General features: G+C 43.2%; 1 protein-coding gene across 3 annotated transcripts; it reads left to right on the top strand.

The window, feature by feature from the left end:
• Window positions 1–43: 43 nt before the first annotated feature.
• hspe1 (heat shock 10 protein 1) lies at window positions 44–2,296 on the top strand. 3 transcript variants are annotated; one of them, XM_078551827.1, is made up of 4 exons: window positions 44–275; window positions 1,227–1,391; window positions 1,956–2,045; window positions 2,126–2,296. In XM_078551827.1, the coding sequence occupies exons 1-4, from the start codon at window positions 273–275 to the stop codon at window positions 2,174–2,176; spliced, it is 309 nt and encodes a 102-aa protein (XP_078407953.1). In that variant the 5' UTR covers window positions 44–272; the 3' UTR covers window positions 2,177–2,296. The 3 variants fall into 3 exon arrangements, with proteins under 3 accessions (XP_078407953.1, XP_078407952.1, XP_078407951.1); XM_078551826.1 differs by lacking the exon at window positions 44–275 and adding an exon at window positions 868–888; XM_078551825.1 differs by lacking the exon at window positions 44–275 and adding an exon at window positions 994–1,038.
• Window positions 2,297–16,778: the final 14,482 nt, after the last annotated feature.

Raw genomic sequence — 16,778 nt, 5'->3', positions numbered from 1 at the left:
AATAATTTTATTTTTGCATTTCCTCCCTAAAATTGCAATTAAAAAGCGCCTGAATTCTTGTGACTATAAAATGCAGCCAGGCCGTTGCTCGGGCGTGAATTTTAGAGTTTGCGAGGTGCAGGATTGAGTGTTTGTCCAAACGTAACATTCTCCTGACGTTCGAGGTCACGTCGCCGGGTTCGAAGGTATTTCCTCACGTGGAGAGGCTGCCATCGCTACTGCTGCAGCAGGCTCGGCTCGTTTCTAGCACTTTCTAAAAAGTGGTAGCAGGCATGGTAAGCTTACATATTTCAATTTAGTTTTTATACGCTGAGCGGGAGGAATTAACCAGTTTATATCTTGGCAAGTAAAAAAATTTTTTTCGGTTCTTTGATAGGATAAACGGCGCAATTTTAAGCAACTGTCAGATACAGCATGGTTAATTGAATTCTGTATTGTTGAGGGACAAAAAAAAAATCCAACTACAACTCTTCAAATATTCCTATCCCCGAAAGGGAAGCGGTTCGCCACGCCACTATTGGTTGCAATCGCAATGAATGGACAATATGCTCATGATCTACCTTTTGCGTCAGTATCAGAAATCAGTTTGTAACAAAAGGATTGTCGCCTGAAGAAATTGACACAATTTTTTGTTACTCTGTAACACGCACTGTTAGTTGGAATGAAACGAATAATTAAAGTCACTTTACGTGCATTTTATGTATGACCTTGTTTGAGGTTTTGGGGGAGGTTTACAAGGTCAAATGAGCCTTTTTAGATTTGGGGAGTGAACGTTCTTTTTAAGACCAAAATGTCCTCGACGTTTATTTTATGTAACGTACAGTTTCTTGTTTCCCTCATTAACGTCTCCAGGCGAATTCTTTTCGCAACTTTTTAGGTAATATGCATGTATGTTTCAATCGTCTAAAAAAAATGTGTTTTGAACATTTCGATCACGCTTCATTTTTAAAATTGTAATAACTTCCATTTGTGTAGCTTTATTTACTACATTTAGAAACCAACTGTACAATGGTGCTCCCTGTGAAAACAACGCCAACGGTATAACAAGTTTATCTAGTTCTTTATAACCCAGAAAATCCAAATTTCCCCTTTCCTCTCAACATACATTCGTATTGACCATTACTTGTCAACGCCAGAAATGCTAAAACTATATAAAGGAATCTAGATTATGTGGTTTGTAACCTGTCGGCTAATAAGTTACTGAATGGGTTTTTGTATTTTAATAGGCAGGTCAGGCGTTCAAGAAGTTTCTGCCCCTCTTTGATCGTGTTTTGGTGGAAAGGGTTGCAGCAGAAAAGGTAACAAAAGGCGGCATCATGCTGCCAGAAAAATCCCAGGGTAAAGTGCTTCAAGCAACCGTTGTAGCGGTTGGACCTGGCAACCGAGTAAAGGTATGTTTCCATTATAATGTCATAGTCACCTAAATTTTTGCGATCTAACAAAATCTGACATCACGGATTATACTCCTACAATGTGTTACAAAGTGGCCTGCTGTTTTTAAAATTAAATACATTTAGAAAGCCAAGCCAGGTTGCCTGGTGGGTGGGGTGGACACACTATCTTTTTCCTATATTTCCTAATCCAAGGTTTTGGCAAAGATTGAGAAATATCAGTTTGGCCCCCCTTGTTAGGGACACTAATGGGAGTTGTAAGATACACAATGAAAATCTCAAAAATCGTGTTACAGTAGTCACACTTTCAAGCACAACTATCACTGGAGATGATTTTTATTCTCAGGCTTTTAATTCTCACACGCAGGAACAGTTTTTAGTAAGAAAATCACTTCCTTTTAACTCAATTTATTTTGTTATCTGTAAAATTTTTCAACAAGTGGCAATTCCTGTAAATTGGCAAATTATGTTTTAACAGTACAGGACTGGTGTTACAAAATAGAACACTGATTGCAAACATTAAAGAATGTTTTAATATTTGGTTCATTTTCATTTTTATTTCAGAATGGTGACATCCACCCAGTTAACGTAAAAGTTGGTGAAACAGTTCTACTCCCAGAATATGGAGGGACTAAAGTTGTCCTAGATGATAAGGTTGGTATTATTATCTAGTAGTTTTCAATGTGGTTAGTTTTTTTTTCTCTCTCTTGATGACTTTTTTTTCTCTTCCTCAGGATTACTACTTGTTTAGAGATGGCGATATTCTCGGAAAATACACAGCATAAATTTTGGATGTTCCCTCAGTTTCAAGAAACTGACCATTCCGTGAAGTACCTGTCTTTTTGTTTCAGCCTGTAAATACCATTTTTTGAGCTTTGGTACAATAAATTCATTGTTAAACCCTCTGCTTTCTCTGTACTACAATTGCTTACAGCTTTAGAATTGATGAAACATGTGATTACTATCTTTTTGGTTCACTTGATCCTTCTGTTAAACTATAAATGTATAAACTTGTGAATCTGAATTAATGAACTTTGCACCGAAGCAATCACTTTTAAAATTCTAAGTTTTTTTGGAAAGTGTTGTGGTAAAATGACATCAAGGCAATGCTACCAAGAGGTTACTGTGTTGACTACAAGTAGGGGAGGGAGCGTAATTTGCAGCAGTATTCATTTTTTGCATGAAACATACATTTGAATACACTTAATATATTCCCTCTTCCACATAGTCTAAGTGAGATGGAAAGTTTATCACATTTTAAAAGAAGAATTCAAGCTCTATTAGACCATCAGAACCATATATCTCTTCAATTTTAATTGTGGAGCAACAAACAAACTGGTTCCAGTTAATGAAGCATCATTAAAATGATTTAACTACACAGCTCAGCACAATAGAATAATATCACCTCTGTACTGACAAATTTCATTCTTATCTATGAGGCTAGCTTACAGAAAAAAAAAATGGTGAGGATCTACAGATGAATAACCATGTCCTCAATCATAGCTGAGGCTGATCTTGCAAGCCTCCCTGCCTACTCACCCCTCCCACTGTTTACCCCTTGGAGTCAGCCAGTGAAATAATAATCAAAGCCTCTCCCCGTCTTCTACCAGAATATTCATTTACAAATGAGGCTGTTGTAGTCCATGTCGGCATGTGGATGATTTTGTTAACACTATGGCTTAGCTCATGGGTGACCACACCTTGCTGAAACCTCCCACCTGCCCTGCTTGTTTGGCTCTAATCATCAAATTGCATCTTGGTCTCTGCTGGGACATCATCTTTGAGCACTTCCCTACTGCCTCCTCCTAAAACCCTCATTCTCTACTTACCCATCTGAGACCCATGCTATATATCCTCAGATGTCCTTATTCCCTTCATCCCACTGAGTAAATCCTCATCCTTGATGATTTCAACCTCTGTCTCATGCCCTCTCCCACTTGAGTTCACTGTCCTCTTTTAACCTCTTCCTCCATGTAAATTCTCCAGCCCATATTCTTGGGCATTTCCTTAATATTGCCACCTCATTTTCCCCCTCTATTTTCATCATCTTGAATCATGGATGAGAGCACCTCTGATCACTTGCTTGAATCCCTCACCATTCCCAACCCCCTTCCATCCTCACCTCCTTCTATGTTTACCCTGGAAGAAACTCCTCCAATTCAATTAAAATGCTACTTTCAACTGTCTATTCATTGACCCTCCATTTGTCATGATTGTTATCAACTTCATCTGTTGATCCATGCAATCACTCCCTTACCTCTCTTTGATGTTTTTGCCCCCATAATACATTCACCCTGGTTGCTTGCCCCCCCATCTTCACTTCCTTAAGTTCAAGTGGTGCAGGCTTCAGTGTATATGGTGCACAACTGGTTTAGCCATTCATTGACAGGCTTGGCTGAATCACATCAAGCATTATTGAGTCTTGGTCTCTTCTGCCAAAATTGCCCCATACTCCAGGATCATCCTGGAATATAAAGATACCCAACTATTTCTTCCTTATCAGCCATTTTCTTAAAACCTCACCTACACCTTCCACCCAGGCCTCAGACAACAACAACTTATTTATATAACACCTTTAACCTCATGAAACATCCTAAGGTGCTTTACAGGAGCATTGTAAAACAAAGTATGACACTGAGCCACATAAGGAGATATTAGGTCAGGTGATCAAAGAGGTATGTTCTGAGGAGGTGTCTTCAAGGAGGAAAGTAAGGTAGGTGCAGAGATGTAGGGAGGGAATTTCAGAGCTTTGGGCCTAGGCAACTGAAAACTTAACCATCAATGGTGTTGCAAAATAATTGGGAATAGAGGAGTGCAGCTACCTTGGTGGGGGGTGGCAGGGCAGGGTTGTGGGACTGGAGAAGGTTACAGGGATAGAGAGGGAAAGCCAAGGAAGCATTTCAAAACAAGGATGAGTATTTTGAAGTCAAGACATTCATTGCTTGATTGGGAGCCATTGTAGGTCAGCAAGCATGGGTGATAAAAGAATGGGATTTGTTGCAAGTTAAGACATGGTGAGCAGAGTTTTGGATGACCTCAAGTTTACGGAGGGTAGGTTGTGGGAGACCAGCCAGGAGTGTGTTGAAATAGTCGTGTTTAGAAGTATCAAAGCCATGATTAAGGATTTCAGCAACAGATGAGCTGAGAAGGGCAACGTCAGGCAATGTTACGGAGGGGGAAATAACGCTTAGTGATGGCACGGATATGCGGTTTGGAAGTTCATCCGGGGATTAAATGTGACACCAAGGATGTGAACAGACTGACGTAATCACAAGACTTGCCAGGGAGAGGGTTGAAGTTTAGAGAATGGTAATGGGAACCTAAAACAATAGTGTCAGTCTTCAAAATATTTGGAGGAAATTTCTGATTATCCAGTGCTGGATGTCGGATAAGCAATCTGATAATTTAGCGACAGTGGAACAGTCGAGAGGGATGGTGGTGAGGTAGAACTGCATGTTGTTAGCGTACATGTGAAAACTAACGCTGTGCCTTCAGATGATGTTGTGAGGGGCAGCATATAAGTGAAAAATAGGGGTTTAAGGATAGATCCTTGGGAGACACCAGAGGTAGTGTTACAGGAGCAGGAAGAGAGCTATTGCGTATGATACTCTGGCTATGATGGGTAAAGGTAGGGGAAGATGCTGGCATAGTGCTAATATCACTAGGCTAGTAATCCAGAAGCCAGGCTCATACTCTGGAACATGGGTTCAAATCCTGGCATGAATTCAGTTATTACAATCTGGAATTGAAAGCTAGACACAGTAATGGGGACCATAAAACTATCATCAATTGTTCTAAAAACCCATCTAGTTCATTAATTTCCTTTAGGGAAGGAAAAACTCCCTTTAGGGAAGGAAATCTGCCACACATGCATGTGACTCCAAGATCTAGTGATGCAATTGAATCTTAACTGCCTAGTAAACCATTCAATTCAAGGGCAATTAGGGATGGGCAATAAATTCTGGCCTTTCCAGTAATGCCCACATCCCATGAAAGAATAAAGAAAAAAAATGGAATTTTGTGAGAGTAGTTTCACCCAGCTGGGCGACAGTGGAGAGGGATTGGAGGGGATGGTGTGGTCAACCATGTCAGGGGTTGCAAACAGACTGAGGGGGCAAAGTTTACCTTTGTCACATTCACATAGGATGCCATTTGTGACTTTGATAAAAGCTGTTTCAGTACTGTGGCAGGGTTTGGTGGGATTCAAGCAAAGAGTTCCAGGAAAGATTAGCACAGATTCTGGAGGCGACAACACGTTCAGGGATTTTGGAGATGAAAGGGAGGTTGGAGATGGGATGATAGTTTGCAAGGACTTTCAAGGGTTAATTTTTGATGAGAGGGTAATGATGCAGATTTGAAGGAGGGGGATCACACCTGAAAAGAGAGAACCATTTACAATATCAGCTAATATGGGGGCCAGGAGGGGGAATTGGGTGCTTAGCAGTTTAGTGGGAAAAAGATCAAAGGGACAAGAGATGGGTCTCACGGACAAAATAAGTTCAGAGAGAGCACGAGGGGAGGTATGAGAGAAAATAGAGAAATATGCAAGTTCAGGGCTAGGGCAGTGGGGAGCATGAAAGGAAGTTTGACCAGGTGACCTTGTGGAAGGGAGAGTCATGGCAGCTGATTGGATTGTCTCAAATCTTAGTGACAAAGAGGTCCATGAGATTCTTGCACTTGTTATCAGAGGTGAAGATGAAGGGGAGAGTTTGCAGTAGAGAAAATAAGCTGGGCGTTATCTTTGCATTCGAGATGATCCTGGAAGAGTGAGCAGTTTTAGCAGACGAGAACTTTAGCTGATAGTGTTTTAAGTGGTCCAGCAAATCTGGCGGCAGACGGCTAAACCAATCCCTTGGACTGAAGGGAGTGGAGATTAGGCCTGTACCAGGGACAATGGCCTGCTTGAGAGAGAGTAATGGTTTTACTGAGGACTGCGACATCAAAAGTGGAAATGACGGTGCAGTTGGTTAATTAATAACTGGAGAAATGCTGCGGTGAATGGAGGGCCAAAGATCAGATAGTTGAGATTTTGAAATTGCAGTTGTAAGTGAATTGGGGGATAGTTTTTCCAGGGACGGATACAGGAGGGTTGGGGCATGGAGGGGGGATATTGGTTCTCAAAGAGGTAGCTGCAGAAATAGTGGATGCACTGGTTATGATTTTCCAAAATTCCCTAGATTCTAGAGCAGTTCCAGCAGATTGGAAGTTAATAAATATAACACCGCTGTTCAAGAAAGGAGGGAGAGAGAAAACAGGGAACTATAGGCTAGTTATCTTGACATCAGTCATCGGGAAAATGCTGTAACCTATTATTAAGGAAAACTTAGTGTACTTAGTATGATCAGGCATAATCAACATGGTTTTACAAAAGGGAAATTACTTTTAACAAATTTATTAGTTTTTTGGGGATGTAACTAATTGGGTAGATAAAGGGGAGCCAGTGGATGGAGTACACTTGGGTTTCCAAAAGGCATTCAATAATGTGCCCCACATTATCTTATGCAAAATAAGAGCTTATAAATGTGGGGGTAATATATAAGCATGGGCAGAGGATTGGTTAATGGACAGGAAACAGAGTAGGGATAAGTGGAGCATTTTCATGTCATCAGACTTTAATTAGTGGAGCGCTGCAAGGATCAGTCCTGGCACCTCAATTGTTTACAATACATGACTTAGATGAAGAGAATGAGAGTAATGCAGCCAAGTTTGCTAAAAGTACAAAACTTGATGGGAGTAAAAGTTGTGAGGAGGAACAAAGAGGCTGCAAAGAGATATAGGCAGGTTAAGTGTGTGGTCAACAAGTTGGCAGATGGAATATAATGTGGGAAAGGTGATTCACCTTTGGCAATAAGGATAGAAAAGCAAAATATTTTTTGAAAGGTGTGAAACTTCTAAATGTTGAAGTTCAGAGAGACTTGGGTGTATTTGTGTCTAGAAAGTTAGCATGTAGGTACAGCAAGCAATTAGGAAGGCTAAGGGGAGTGAAATACAAGGAAGTCTTGCTATAATTGTATAGGGCTTTGGTGAGACCACACCTTGGAGTAGTGTGTGTAGTTCTGGTCTCCTAATCTAAGGAAAGATGTATTTGTATTGGAGGCAAACAGCAAAGATTCACTAGATTGATTCCTGGGATGAGGGGGTTGTCCTATGATGACAGGCTGAATAAATTAGGCCTGTACTTTCAGGAGTTTAGAAGTTGTTTGGGGAATCTAGAAAACAAGGGCATAGTCTCAGGATAAGGATTAATCAATTGGGACTGAGATGAGGAGACATTTCTTCACTCAGAGGCTGTGAAGCTTTAGAATTTTCTACATCAGAAGACTGTGGATGCTCCATTGTTGGGCATATTCAAAACTGAGATAAACAGGTTTTTGGTCACTCAGGGAATCAAGGGATAGGGGGAGTGGGCGGTAAAATGGAATTAAAGCAGATCAGCCAGGATCATTTTGAATGGCGGAGTAGGTTCAAGTGGCCATACAGTCTAGTCCTGTTATAATTTCTTATGTTCTTACATAGATTAGGTTGCAGATCAGCCATATTCTCATTGGATGGTGAACCAGGCTAAAGGGGCCTACTCCTGATCCTATGTTCCTATTTTGCAAAATCTGAATAGAAATCTTTCCACGTAGTTCTCTAACTTTTCACTCTAGCAGGGACAGATTCAACTTTGTCAACATATAATGGAAGGGGATAATCCCGGAAATATTTCATTGTGCCCTTTTACCTGCGTATATGCATCATCTGTTATGGGACAATTATACTGCAGTTTCTATGAATAACCGGTGGTCTTTGCATTGCTTTGACTATGACATGTAGCTACTTTGAGTTTGTTGAATTTTGGCAACTGTTGTGAGATGATAGAACACCAGTTGGTTTTCACACCAGCTGCAGCATAGCTGCAATTACTGTAAAGTCACTAAACTGATCTTTTTGTGTTGGTAAGGAGCTAAAATTACATTTAGTTCTTTGCTGATGGAATAAAAATCTGAAGTCTGCAAGGGTCCAGAATAAAATACATTCGGGCAAATCTCAATTCAGTTTTTAATTTCTAGCACTAGAATAGCTCTATATTTAGCTCACACTGGATGTCTGAGGCCAGGACCAGTGGATGCCTGCTGTGGGAAATGGAAACTTGTATATATCAGTGTAATATGTAACATATATAATATATAATGTATAACATATATAAAAGTACAATTGTTTATGTATTGGATTAGCAAACCAGAAATTGCAAGTTCACTGTTAATTTCACTGTGGCAAATTGTGATAAGGAATTCAATGAATTTGGTAGGTTAGCACCAAGAAAATTTACTATAATAGCTGTTGGATGGTTTGAAAACCTAACTGGATCACTTACATTATTCAGAGAAGGGAATCTACACCTTGTCTACATGTGAAACACATCCATAGTTCCTGCCACTATGGAAATAATTGCAGCTTTACCCACATCCTGAGAACAAACTTTAAAAATAGTATAAAATAAAAAGAGAAAATGCTGGAAATACTCAGTAGGTCTGACAGAATCTGTGGAGAGAGAAGCTTTGAGGCGTTCTGATGAAAGGCCCTCGATCTGAAACGTTGGGCGGAATTGTCCCAGGTTTGCACTAATGTTTTACCCGCGGGCCACAATGGCGGCTTTTCACACCGTATCATCCCAAACCTGCTGCATTAATTATGCATTTCTGGGAAACACACCATTTCCATGGTGGGCAGGCTCCAATTCACCTGCTACACTGTCACCTTGTCACTTCATCACGCCAGGCACCACATTTAAATTACAGCCGCGCTCAGTGCTTCCAGCCCAGAACTGCAGCAAAGAAGGCATGGCCCTGAGAGGCAAGAAGACTCCAGCCCTTGAGCGCCTTTTGGATGCCGTGGAGACTCGCTGTAATGTCCTCTACCCCTGCTCTGATCGCAGGAGGGGCAGCTACATTGCCACCTCGGCTTAGTAGGTGGTGGCAGTGGTGATCAGTGACAATGCTGCATAGAAGAGATTGGCCATCCAATGCAGATGGAGGATGAATGATCTCATCCGTGCAGCCAGGGTATGGCAACCATCTCATCACTCTAAACTCACATCTCAAGCCCATCACACATTCACTGGCATCTCACTCACTACCAGCTCAAGGGGCATCGCCACCCATTCTCACACACATACCCTCACATGTCCATCTCCTCTGGAGACTGCCTCCTCAGCCCTCACCATCTTGAGGCCACTTGCATAGATCAACATTTGCTCCACACACACCCTGGGATACCCTCCATCCCCAATACATCTCTGTTCCTAAAGCCTCTTCCCTTGCCTGAGGCCACTTCTCCCCTTTCCCCAGGCAAGCCCTAAACCTGTAGCCGGTGAAAAGCCACCCACATATGGCTGATCTGGTAGGTAGAGACCTACCTGTGAGTCCCCCCTCAACGTGATGTGGTGCTGTTTGTGAAACCTGGTGCTGATGACTGCGAGTGCTGACCGAAGCAAGGTAGGCAAACAAACCTTGAAGTCCCAAGCAAAGTGCAGCCCGCCAAGTTCATGCCTTATATATGCTGTTGTGAAACACGTCAGCATGTTTTCCCGCTGACGTGGGCGGACGATCCAGGGATGAGTCCGGCAGGCTGGCTTTATAATGATATGCAAATGTATTACAATGAGGTTCCTGACGTTCGATGACGGGGAACACGACACTCCATTGGCGGGCGGAGCGGACGATTGCAAACTGGATTCATGATGTCGTGAAACGGATTTTTGGCCTTCTCGCCATATTGTCCGCTCATGCCACTGAATATGCCCGACACCGGCAGCCACAGAAAATTCCGGCTGTTAACTCTGTCTCTCTCTACAAATGCTGCCAGACCTGATGAGTTTTTCCAGCATCTTCTGTTTTTTGCTTCCAGATTTCCAACATCCATAACATCTTGTTTTTTTTAAATATGCCCAAATGCTACAGCACACATGTGGCTCAGTTGGTAACTCCCCTACCTGATTCTTCTGAAGTGGATGTTTCTGTGCTGGTGCTTGTGAGGTTGTGATGGGGCTGCTTCCTGTTGTCCCTTTAAGCCAGGAATTTCATCTTGGGAGACCCTAACACAAAGCAATGGAAATGTATTAGCTCAAATGCACTGAAGTGCAGGCCACTTATTGATTTGATGGGGAATCAGCTCTAAAGTTTCCGTAATAAGCACCATTTATGCTATAATGGTTTTTAAAAAGCCTTGTATTCATCTACTGCTTTCTGGAAAAAAGTGTGGAAAATCATGTGTGGAAGATGTGAATTAAAAATAAACAATTTATACCAAAAGTTATCAAATATGATAAAATACTAAAGAAACTTTTCCACTTACCAATCTCTGAAAAAGCAAATCTTAAGAAAGTCAGAAAGATGTTGTTAAAAATGTTGTTACTTGTAATTTCAGTTTCCAAATTGCCAGAGGCATGCAGTATTGTTATTCCCAATATTCAGAGACTGATACTTACTTTTGTGCAGTGAATCTTTTTGGCCAGAGATGAGGAGGGGTGGGAGGGGAGTGGGGGTTGTGGGAGTGAAGGAAAGTGAACTCCTACTTACATCAAGATGAAGAATGTTAATACTGGGTAAAGGAATACTTCTGTCACCCAGTGTTGTAATCAAGTACCTCCATGTTGGGATTACTCAAATGTTTGATTTATTTAAATGGTTTTGGCCTTACAATGTAAGATACCAACTGAATTGTGCTAAGAGTGATATGTAAAATAGTACTGATAAGTCAAAAAGAGATTTCTTCTTCCTGGCCTTGGTGGTCAGATAACACTATGCACTTAAATCCTTGAGCTGACTTTATCTGGAATACTATGCCAATCAGCTAAAATTCCAGATCTGAAGAAACCAAGTGAGGCATTTGCACAGACAAATGTAGCTAAATCTTTATACAATTTTTAACTTGGCGTTGTATAGCTTTCATTTGATAGTTTAAACATCAAGGAAAATTTTGATTATGGCTAGATTGTCTACTCTTAACCTCTTGGATTCTTCCAGGCCACTTCAGAGCACTTCAGTAGTATGATCACTCAAATTTTTGATACACATTAATGACTTGGACCTGGGGTTACAGGGCACAGTTTCAAAATTAGCGGGTGACACAAAACTCGGAAATGTAGTCAACAGTGAAAAGGTGGTAATATATTTCAAGAGAATGTAGAAAAGCTGCTGGAAGATGAACACAAAGCAGGTGAAATTCAATGCTACGAAGTGATACACTTTGGTCTGAAGAATGAGAATTGTTAAAAGGTATATATGTTAAAAAGGTTTAATGTTAAAGAAAGTGGAAGAAGAGAGAGACCTCGAGGTATTCATGCACAGATCTTTGTAGGTGGCCAACCAGGTTAACAATGCAGTTTATAAAGCTTATGGCTTTAGAAATAGTGGCATAGATACAAAAGCCAGAAAGTTATGCCAAACTTAGATAAAACACTCTTTGGAATATTGTGTCTAAATCTGGACATCACACTTTAGGCAGGACTTGAAGACTTTGGAGAGGGTATGGATGAGATTCACTAAAATGGTTTCAAGGATGAGGCCTTTTAGTCACATGGATAGACTGGGAAAGCTTTGTCTTCTTAAAGCAGGGAAGGTAAAGAGATTTGATAGAGGTGTTTAAAGTCATGAAGACTTTAGTTAGAGTAAAAAAAGAGAAATTGTTTCCAGTGGCTGAAGGTCGAGAACCAGAAGGCACAGATCTAAAAGTGAATGACAAAAGAACCAGAAATGACATGAGAAAAAACTTTTCTTATTCAACGAGTAGTTATGATTTGGAATGCACTGCCTGATAGGGTAGGGAATATAGATTCATCTGCGGTTTTCAAAAGGTATTGGATAAGTATTATGAGAAGAAAAACGTGCAAGGGTATGGTAAGGAGTGGGGGAGTGGCATTAGCTGGGTTGCTTTTCAAAAGAGCTGGCATAGACTCAATGAGATGAGATGAGTGGCCACTTTTGTTTCGTCTTGTGTTCGGGATTTAGATGGGGTTTCTTTAGGGTTTGCTTGTTACCCTAAGAGTGCTTCTACAGACTGTTATTCGTAAAAAACATTCTTGTTTATTTACAGATCTATGTACATCCCAGTACTCTACATGAGGTTGCTTCTGACCAGGTCTCAGTTACTTAACCATGTAACATTGCATCATAATGGTTAGTCTCTGTGGTGCCTTGGCCAATCTCCTTGATCTGGTCCTGATTTAATTTCAAAGTTGTGTATGAACTGCACTCTCTTACCATTCGATAGGAGTGTCTTCCACCTGGGTGGTTGCAGAGTTTCTACTTGTTTCTGGTTCCTTGTCTCCATCCAGATCTAAATAGTATGTCCAAGGATCCATTGGTTTCCTTCCCAATGATATCAAGGATCTTCGGTTCCTCAAGATATTTCCCTGATCCTTCTCAATTCTATAAGATCTGGGCTGTGGAGTTCTTTCTATTACAATGCCTTCTCTTGGTTGATCTCACATCCACACTCTCTCCCCGGCCTGCAACACTTTCAAGTCTTGTGCTCTGTGCCTGAAGTTGAAAGTACGAGCTTGACTATCTCTTTGTTGCTCCTCACGCTTCCTAACTTTCTTGTGATCATCTGAGGTGATGTTAGGTTGTAGTGTTTGTTGTAGAGCTGAAAGTTGGGCTTGCAGTCATCTTCTGATGGTGAGAACCTGATTTTTAGCAATGAGATTCTGTAGTTAAGAAGGGAAAAGTTACTATTTTCATCCTTTTTCAACAATTCCTTGATTGTTCGAACTCCTCTTTCTGCTTCTCCATTCGACTGAGGATATCTAGGTGAACTAGTCACATGCATTAAACCATATTCCTGAGCAAAGCTGCAGAACAGGGTCTGAATTTCATGCCTGGAATGTGCGCCAAGTTGGCGGGCCAAGAAATGGATGTATAATCCACTCCCAGGTGGGATTGCGTTTCTAACCAATTAAGGGCTGCCCAGCATGAAATGTGTCTTCCCAATGGTCAGAGGGACCGGGCGGGGTTGGGAGCCTGTCTGGCGCCGGGTCCAATGGTGACCCCGGGGGGGATTTAAAAGCAGCAGGAGGCAACTTCTGGCTGCCGGGGGACACTCTGTAGCTTTGAAGTTGTTTGACGAAACATTTTTTTGAGTAGCAATGGCATCTGCACTTGCTGGGCACGCCAGGTGGGTGGGGAAGTCCTGTGGGCCCCCCCCGGTTCTCGGATGAGTGCCTGGGAATCCTTGTGGAGGAGGTCAGTGTCAGGCGGGACATCCTCATCCCCAGGGATGGCAAGAGGAGGCCACTGCACCTGGCCAAGGAAGCATGAGCAGAGCTGGCAGCCCAGGTCAGTGGCCATGGGGTTGTGCGGCACACATGGGTGCAGTGCTGCAAAAGGTTCAATGATCGGCTGTGCTTGGAAAGGGTAAATACCAAGTTGGCATGGATCTGTGTGGAGAAATGTTAACGGCTGGCCGTCCCCCCGTGGTGCTTAGGGGTGTAAGAGCTTGAGTGCCAACTGTCACTGACATTGGCGCCTGCCAAGGCAGTGAGCTCTGACTGCTTGGCCTGATTGCTGCGTGGGTTGAGGGCCATAACTCAGATGTGCCCTGCAAGGTGTTCCTCAGGTGGGGTTGGCCAGGCTGCAATGGTGCTGCAGGTAGACAGTGGACTAATCAATGCTCCTCTGTCCTTTCAGGAGAAGACAAGCCATAACACCATCGAGAGGTTATGGACAGGCAGAGGACCCCAAACCTACTCATATTGATGAGGAATGAGATGGATGCCTTAGAGGGAGTGCTGGCGCCCAGCTCAGTCCACCAGTTGTGGAGAAGCAGGGGTCTCTGATGAAGGTAAGAGTGCAGTGCACAGATGAGAATGTCAGAGTGTGTAAATATTGTTGTGTTGTCTCATCTGAAATGGAAATGTCAAACCTTCAGTTCATTGAAAGATGATGGCACCAAAATGCAAATCTCCATTGTCTCACCTGCCCACCTAGCCAGAACAGCGACAGTGTGATGACTAATACTAATAACATGTTGTTTTTCTCCCTTAGAAGTTACAAATGATTGCAGGACCCTGAGAAGCCACCCTTGACGCTGGAGGACCAGTGCCCATCAGATGCACCTGCGTCATACTCCCTTCTCTGCACCAGGCACCAGCACAGATACCAGCACCTCGGTGGGCATTGGATCATCAGCTACAATATCAGTGCACAGTGGGCAGGGCACAACACACTCGCAAGAGGAGCAGGCGAAGGCAGAGATTGCCCAGGTCACCAGCAGTGGGAGGACTGCTGGAGACCAGGACCACGCTGAATCTGAGGTAGATGATGAGCCTCTGGATTTGTCCATTAGGTAATTTAGGCAAATTCTAGATGTCCAGTGGGGTGCACAGGAGGATCTGGTGGAGATCCTTGAGGGTATGTGTGCCATGGCCTCCATTGTGAAGGAGTCCATGCAGAGCATAAGCACTGAGTGCACTGCCTCCTCCATTGACAGGGTGGTGACTCTCATGGTGAGGCTCCAGGAACAGAATCAGGGGTTCCTGGGGTTGCGCTCGGACCTGCAAGCCCTCACACAGGCACTGACCTCAGGATGTCACTGCCAATATGAGAGATGGATGAAACACCTAGTATCTCTGTTAGGTGCTTGTCCAACAGTGGTGAGCAGGGAGGTCCAGATCGACCTCACATTGGCGCACGAGCTGCCTGTTGTCTCTGCGGGCTCCCCTCAGGGCCCTCTGGATGATGGCAGCAACTCCCCTGCAACCCTGCCAGTGACCGTGGCATCTGGTGAGGCAGCAATGACTGAGGAGTGGCCAGCTGTGGCACTGGCCGCTCCCCCCCAGGTGGGGCCAGTACAGGCTCCATTGGCCAGAGGACGACCACCAAGGTGATCAAGGCCAACAGGACAGCACAGTCAACAGGCTGTCTCCAATGCCGCTGCCAGTGAGTTGGCGGGTGGAGTGTCACCAAGATGCAGCATTCGCAAATGTAAGTTTAAGGCACCTGAGCACAAGAGGGACAAGAGGTGATCTTCTGTTCTGTCTTGTTAATTTGTTTACTGGTGTGACCATTAACACCTTATATTGTTATGTTCATTTTCTGTGAGTGCCAACATTATATAAATTTTGCTTTGGTCTTAATGGCCTGAGTATGCTTCACTTGTTTTATAGGTGCAGGGCACACCAGAATCTCATACTGGACCTGAGAGTCATTTGGCAGAATGCCTCATCGCCAGAACTTTCCAACAAGCACCAAGACGTAGCTTGGCTGGTGGTGAGAAAGGCCCTCCCCATCAGATCCTTCCTACACGCCAGGAGTCTCACGCCCTCTGCACGTTGCCCTCGATGTGGCTGTGGTGGGGACGAGACCCTTGTTCACCTCCTTGTGGATTGTGCCTTTGCAAAGAAGGTCTGGAGAGAGATGCAGTGGTTTCTGTTGAGGTTCATCCCGAGCAGTTCTGTGACACAGGACTCTGTGCTCTACGGGCTGTTCCCAGGGACACACACCGAGACAAACATCAAATGCAGCTGGAGGATCATCAACTCGGTGAAAGACGCTCTTTGGTCTGCCCAAAACTTGTTGGTCTTCCAGCACAAAGAGTTGTCCCCAACCAAGTGTTTCAGACTGGCACATTCCAAAGTCCAGGACTCGGTGCTGAGGGACGCACTAAAGCTTGGGGCAGCCACCGCAAAGGCGCAATGGGGAAAGGTCGCTGTCTAAGACCTTTCTGCCACAGTGCACCGAGGGACTGGGAACTTTTGAGAGCCCCTCGGGTTGTACAGCTCAAAATGAATGTATGCAGTGAATACTAAGTGTATTATAAATATATTGAAGCACCTCAGAGTGCAACATGATGTATGTTGATAACTCCAATACCTTTGTCTGATCGTCTGCATTGACCATATTGAAATGATTGTAATATTCATTGATTGTATTGATGCACCTTGTGATACATGTATAATAGTTGAATTTGATTGTACTTATGTGATGGTGATTTTGAAATGGTTTGGAATGTTTTTCCAGATATTTTATGAATAAAGTATATTTTTCCAAAAAAAAAAATCTCATGCTGGACCTGAGAGGCTCTAAACTTTATTGCACAGGTACTGAGTGGACTTTGGGTTCAATGGAATGGGTCATTTCAAACATTAGGTAAGCAGGCATTAGATGGAAGCAGTGCCTTGGCAATCTAGCTGAAGGTGCATTGAATCAAGGTGGCCCTGCCTCCCTGACGGTTCCAGAGTTCTCACTGTGTTCTTCCCCGGGTTCCTCTTTTGATCCACCACTGGAGTCATCATCCATGGGCAGTGGAACTGCCTCAAGATCCTCTTCCTCCAGTGGGTCCCCTATTGCCAGAGTCAGATTGTGAAGAGTGCAGCATACAATGACTATCAGACACAAATGCTCTAGG

Source organism: Cetorhinus maximus, chromosome 11 (assembly GCF_964194155.1).
Source record: "Cetorhinus maximus chromosome 11, sCetMax3.hap1.1, whole genome shotgun sequence".
Classification (NCBI taxonomy): Eukaryota; Metazoa; Chordata; class Chondrichthyes; order Lamniformes; family Cetorhinidae; genus Cetorhinus; species Cetorhinus maximus.
The sequence above is the reverse complement of the archived record's forward strand: the minus strand, read 5'-3'. Positions and strand labels throughout refer to the sequence as shown.

Coding starts and splice junctions, on each gene's coding strand:
- hspe1 (XM_078551825.1), top strand. CDS start 1,009: ATGGTGCTCCCTGTGAAAACAACGCCAACG. Junction 1,039..1,226: donor CTGTGAAAACAACGCCAACG/GTATAACAAGTT, acceptor GTATTTTAATAG/GCAGGTCAGGCGTTCAAGAA. Junction 2,046..2,125: donor AAGTTGTCCTAGATGATAAG/GTTGGTATTATT, acceptor TCTCTTCCTCAG/GATTACTACTTGTTTAGAGA.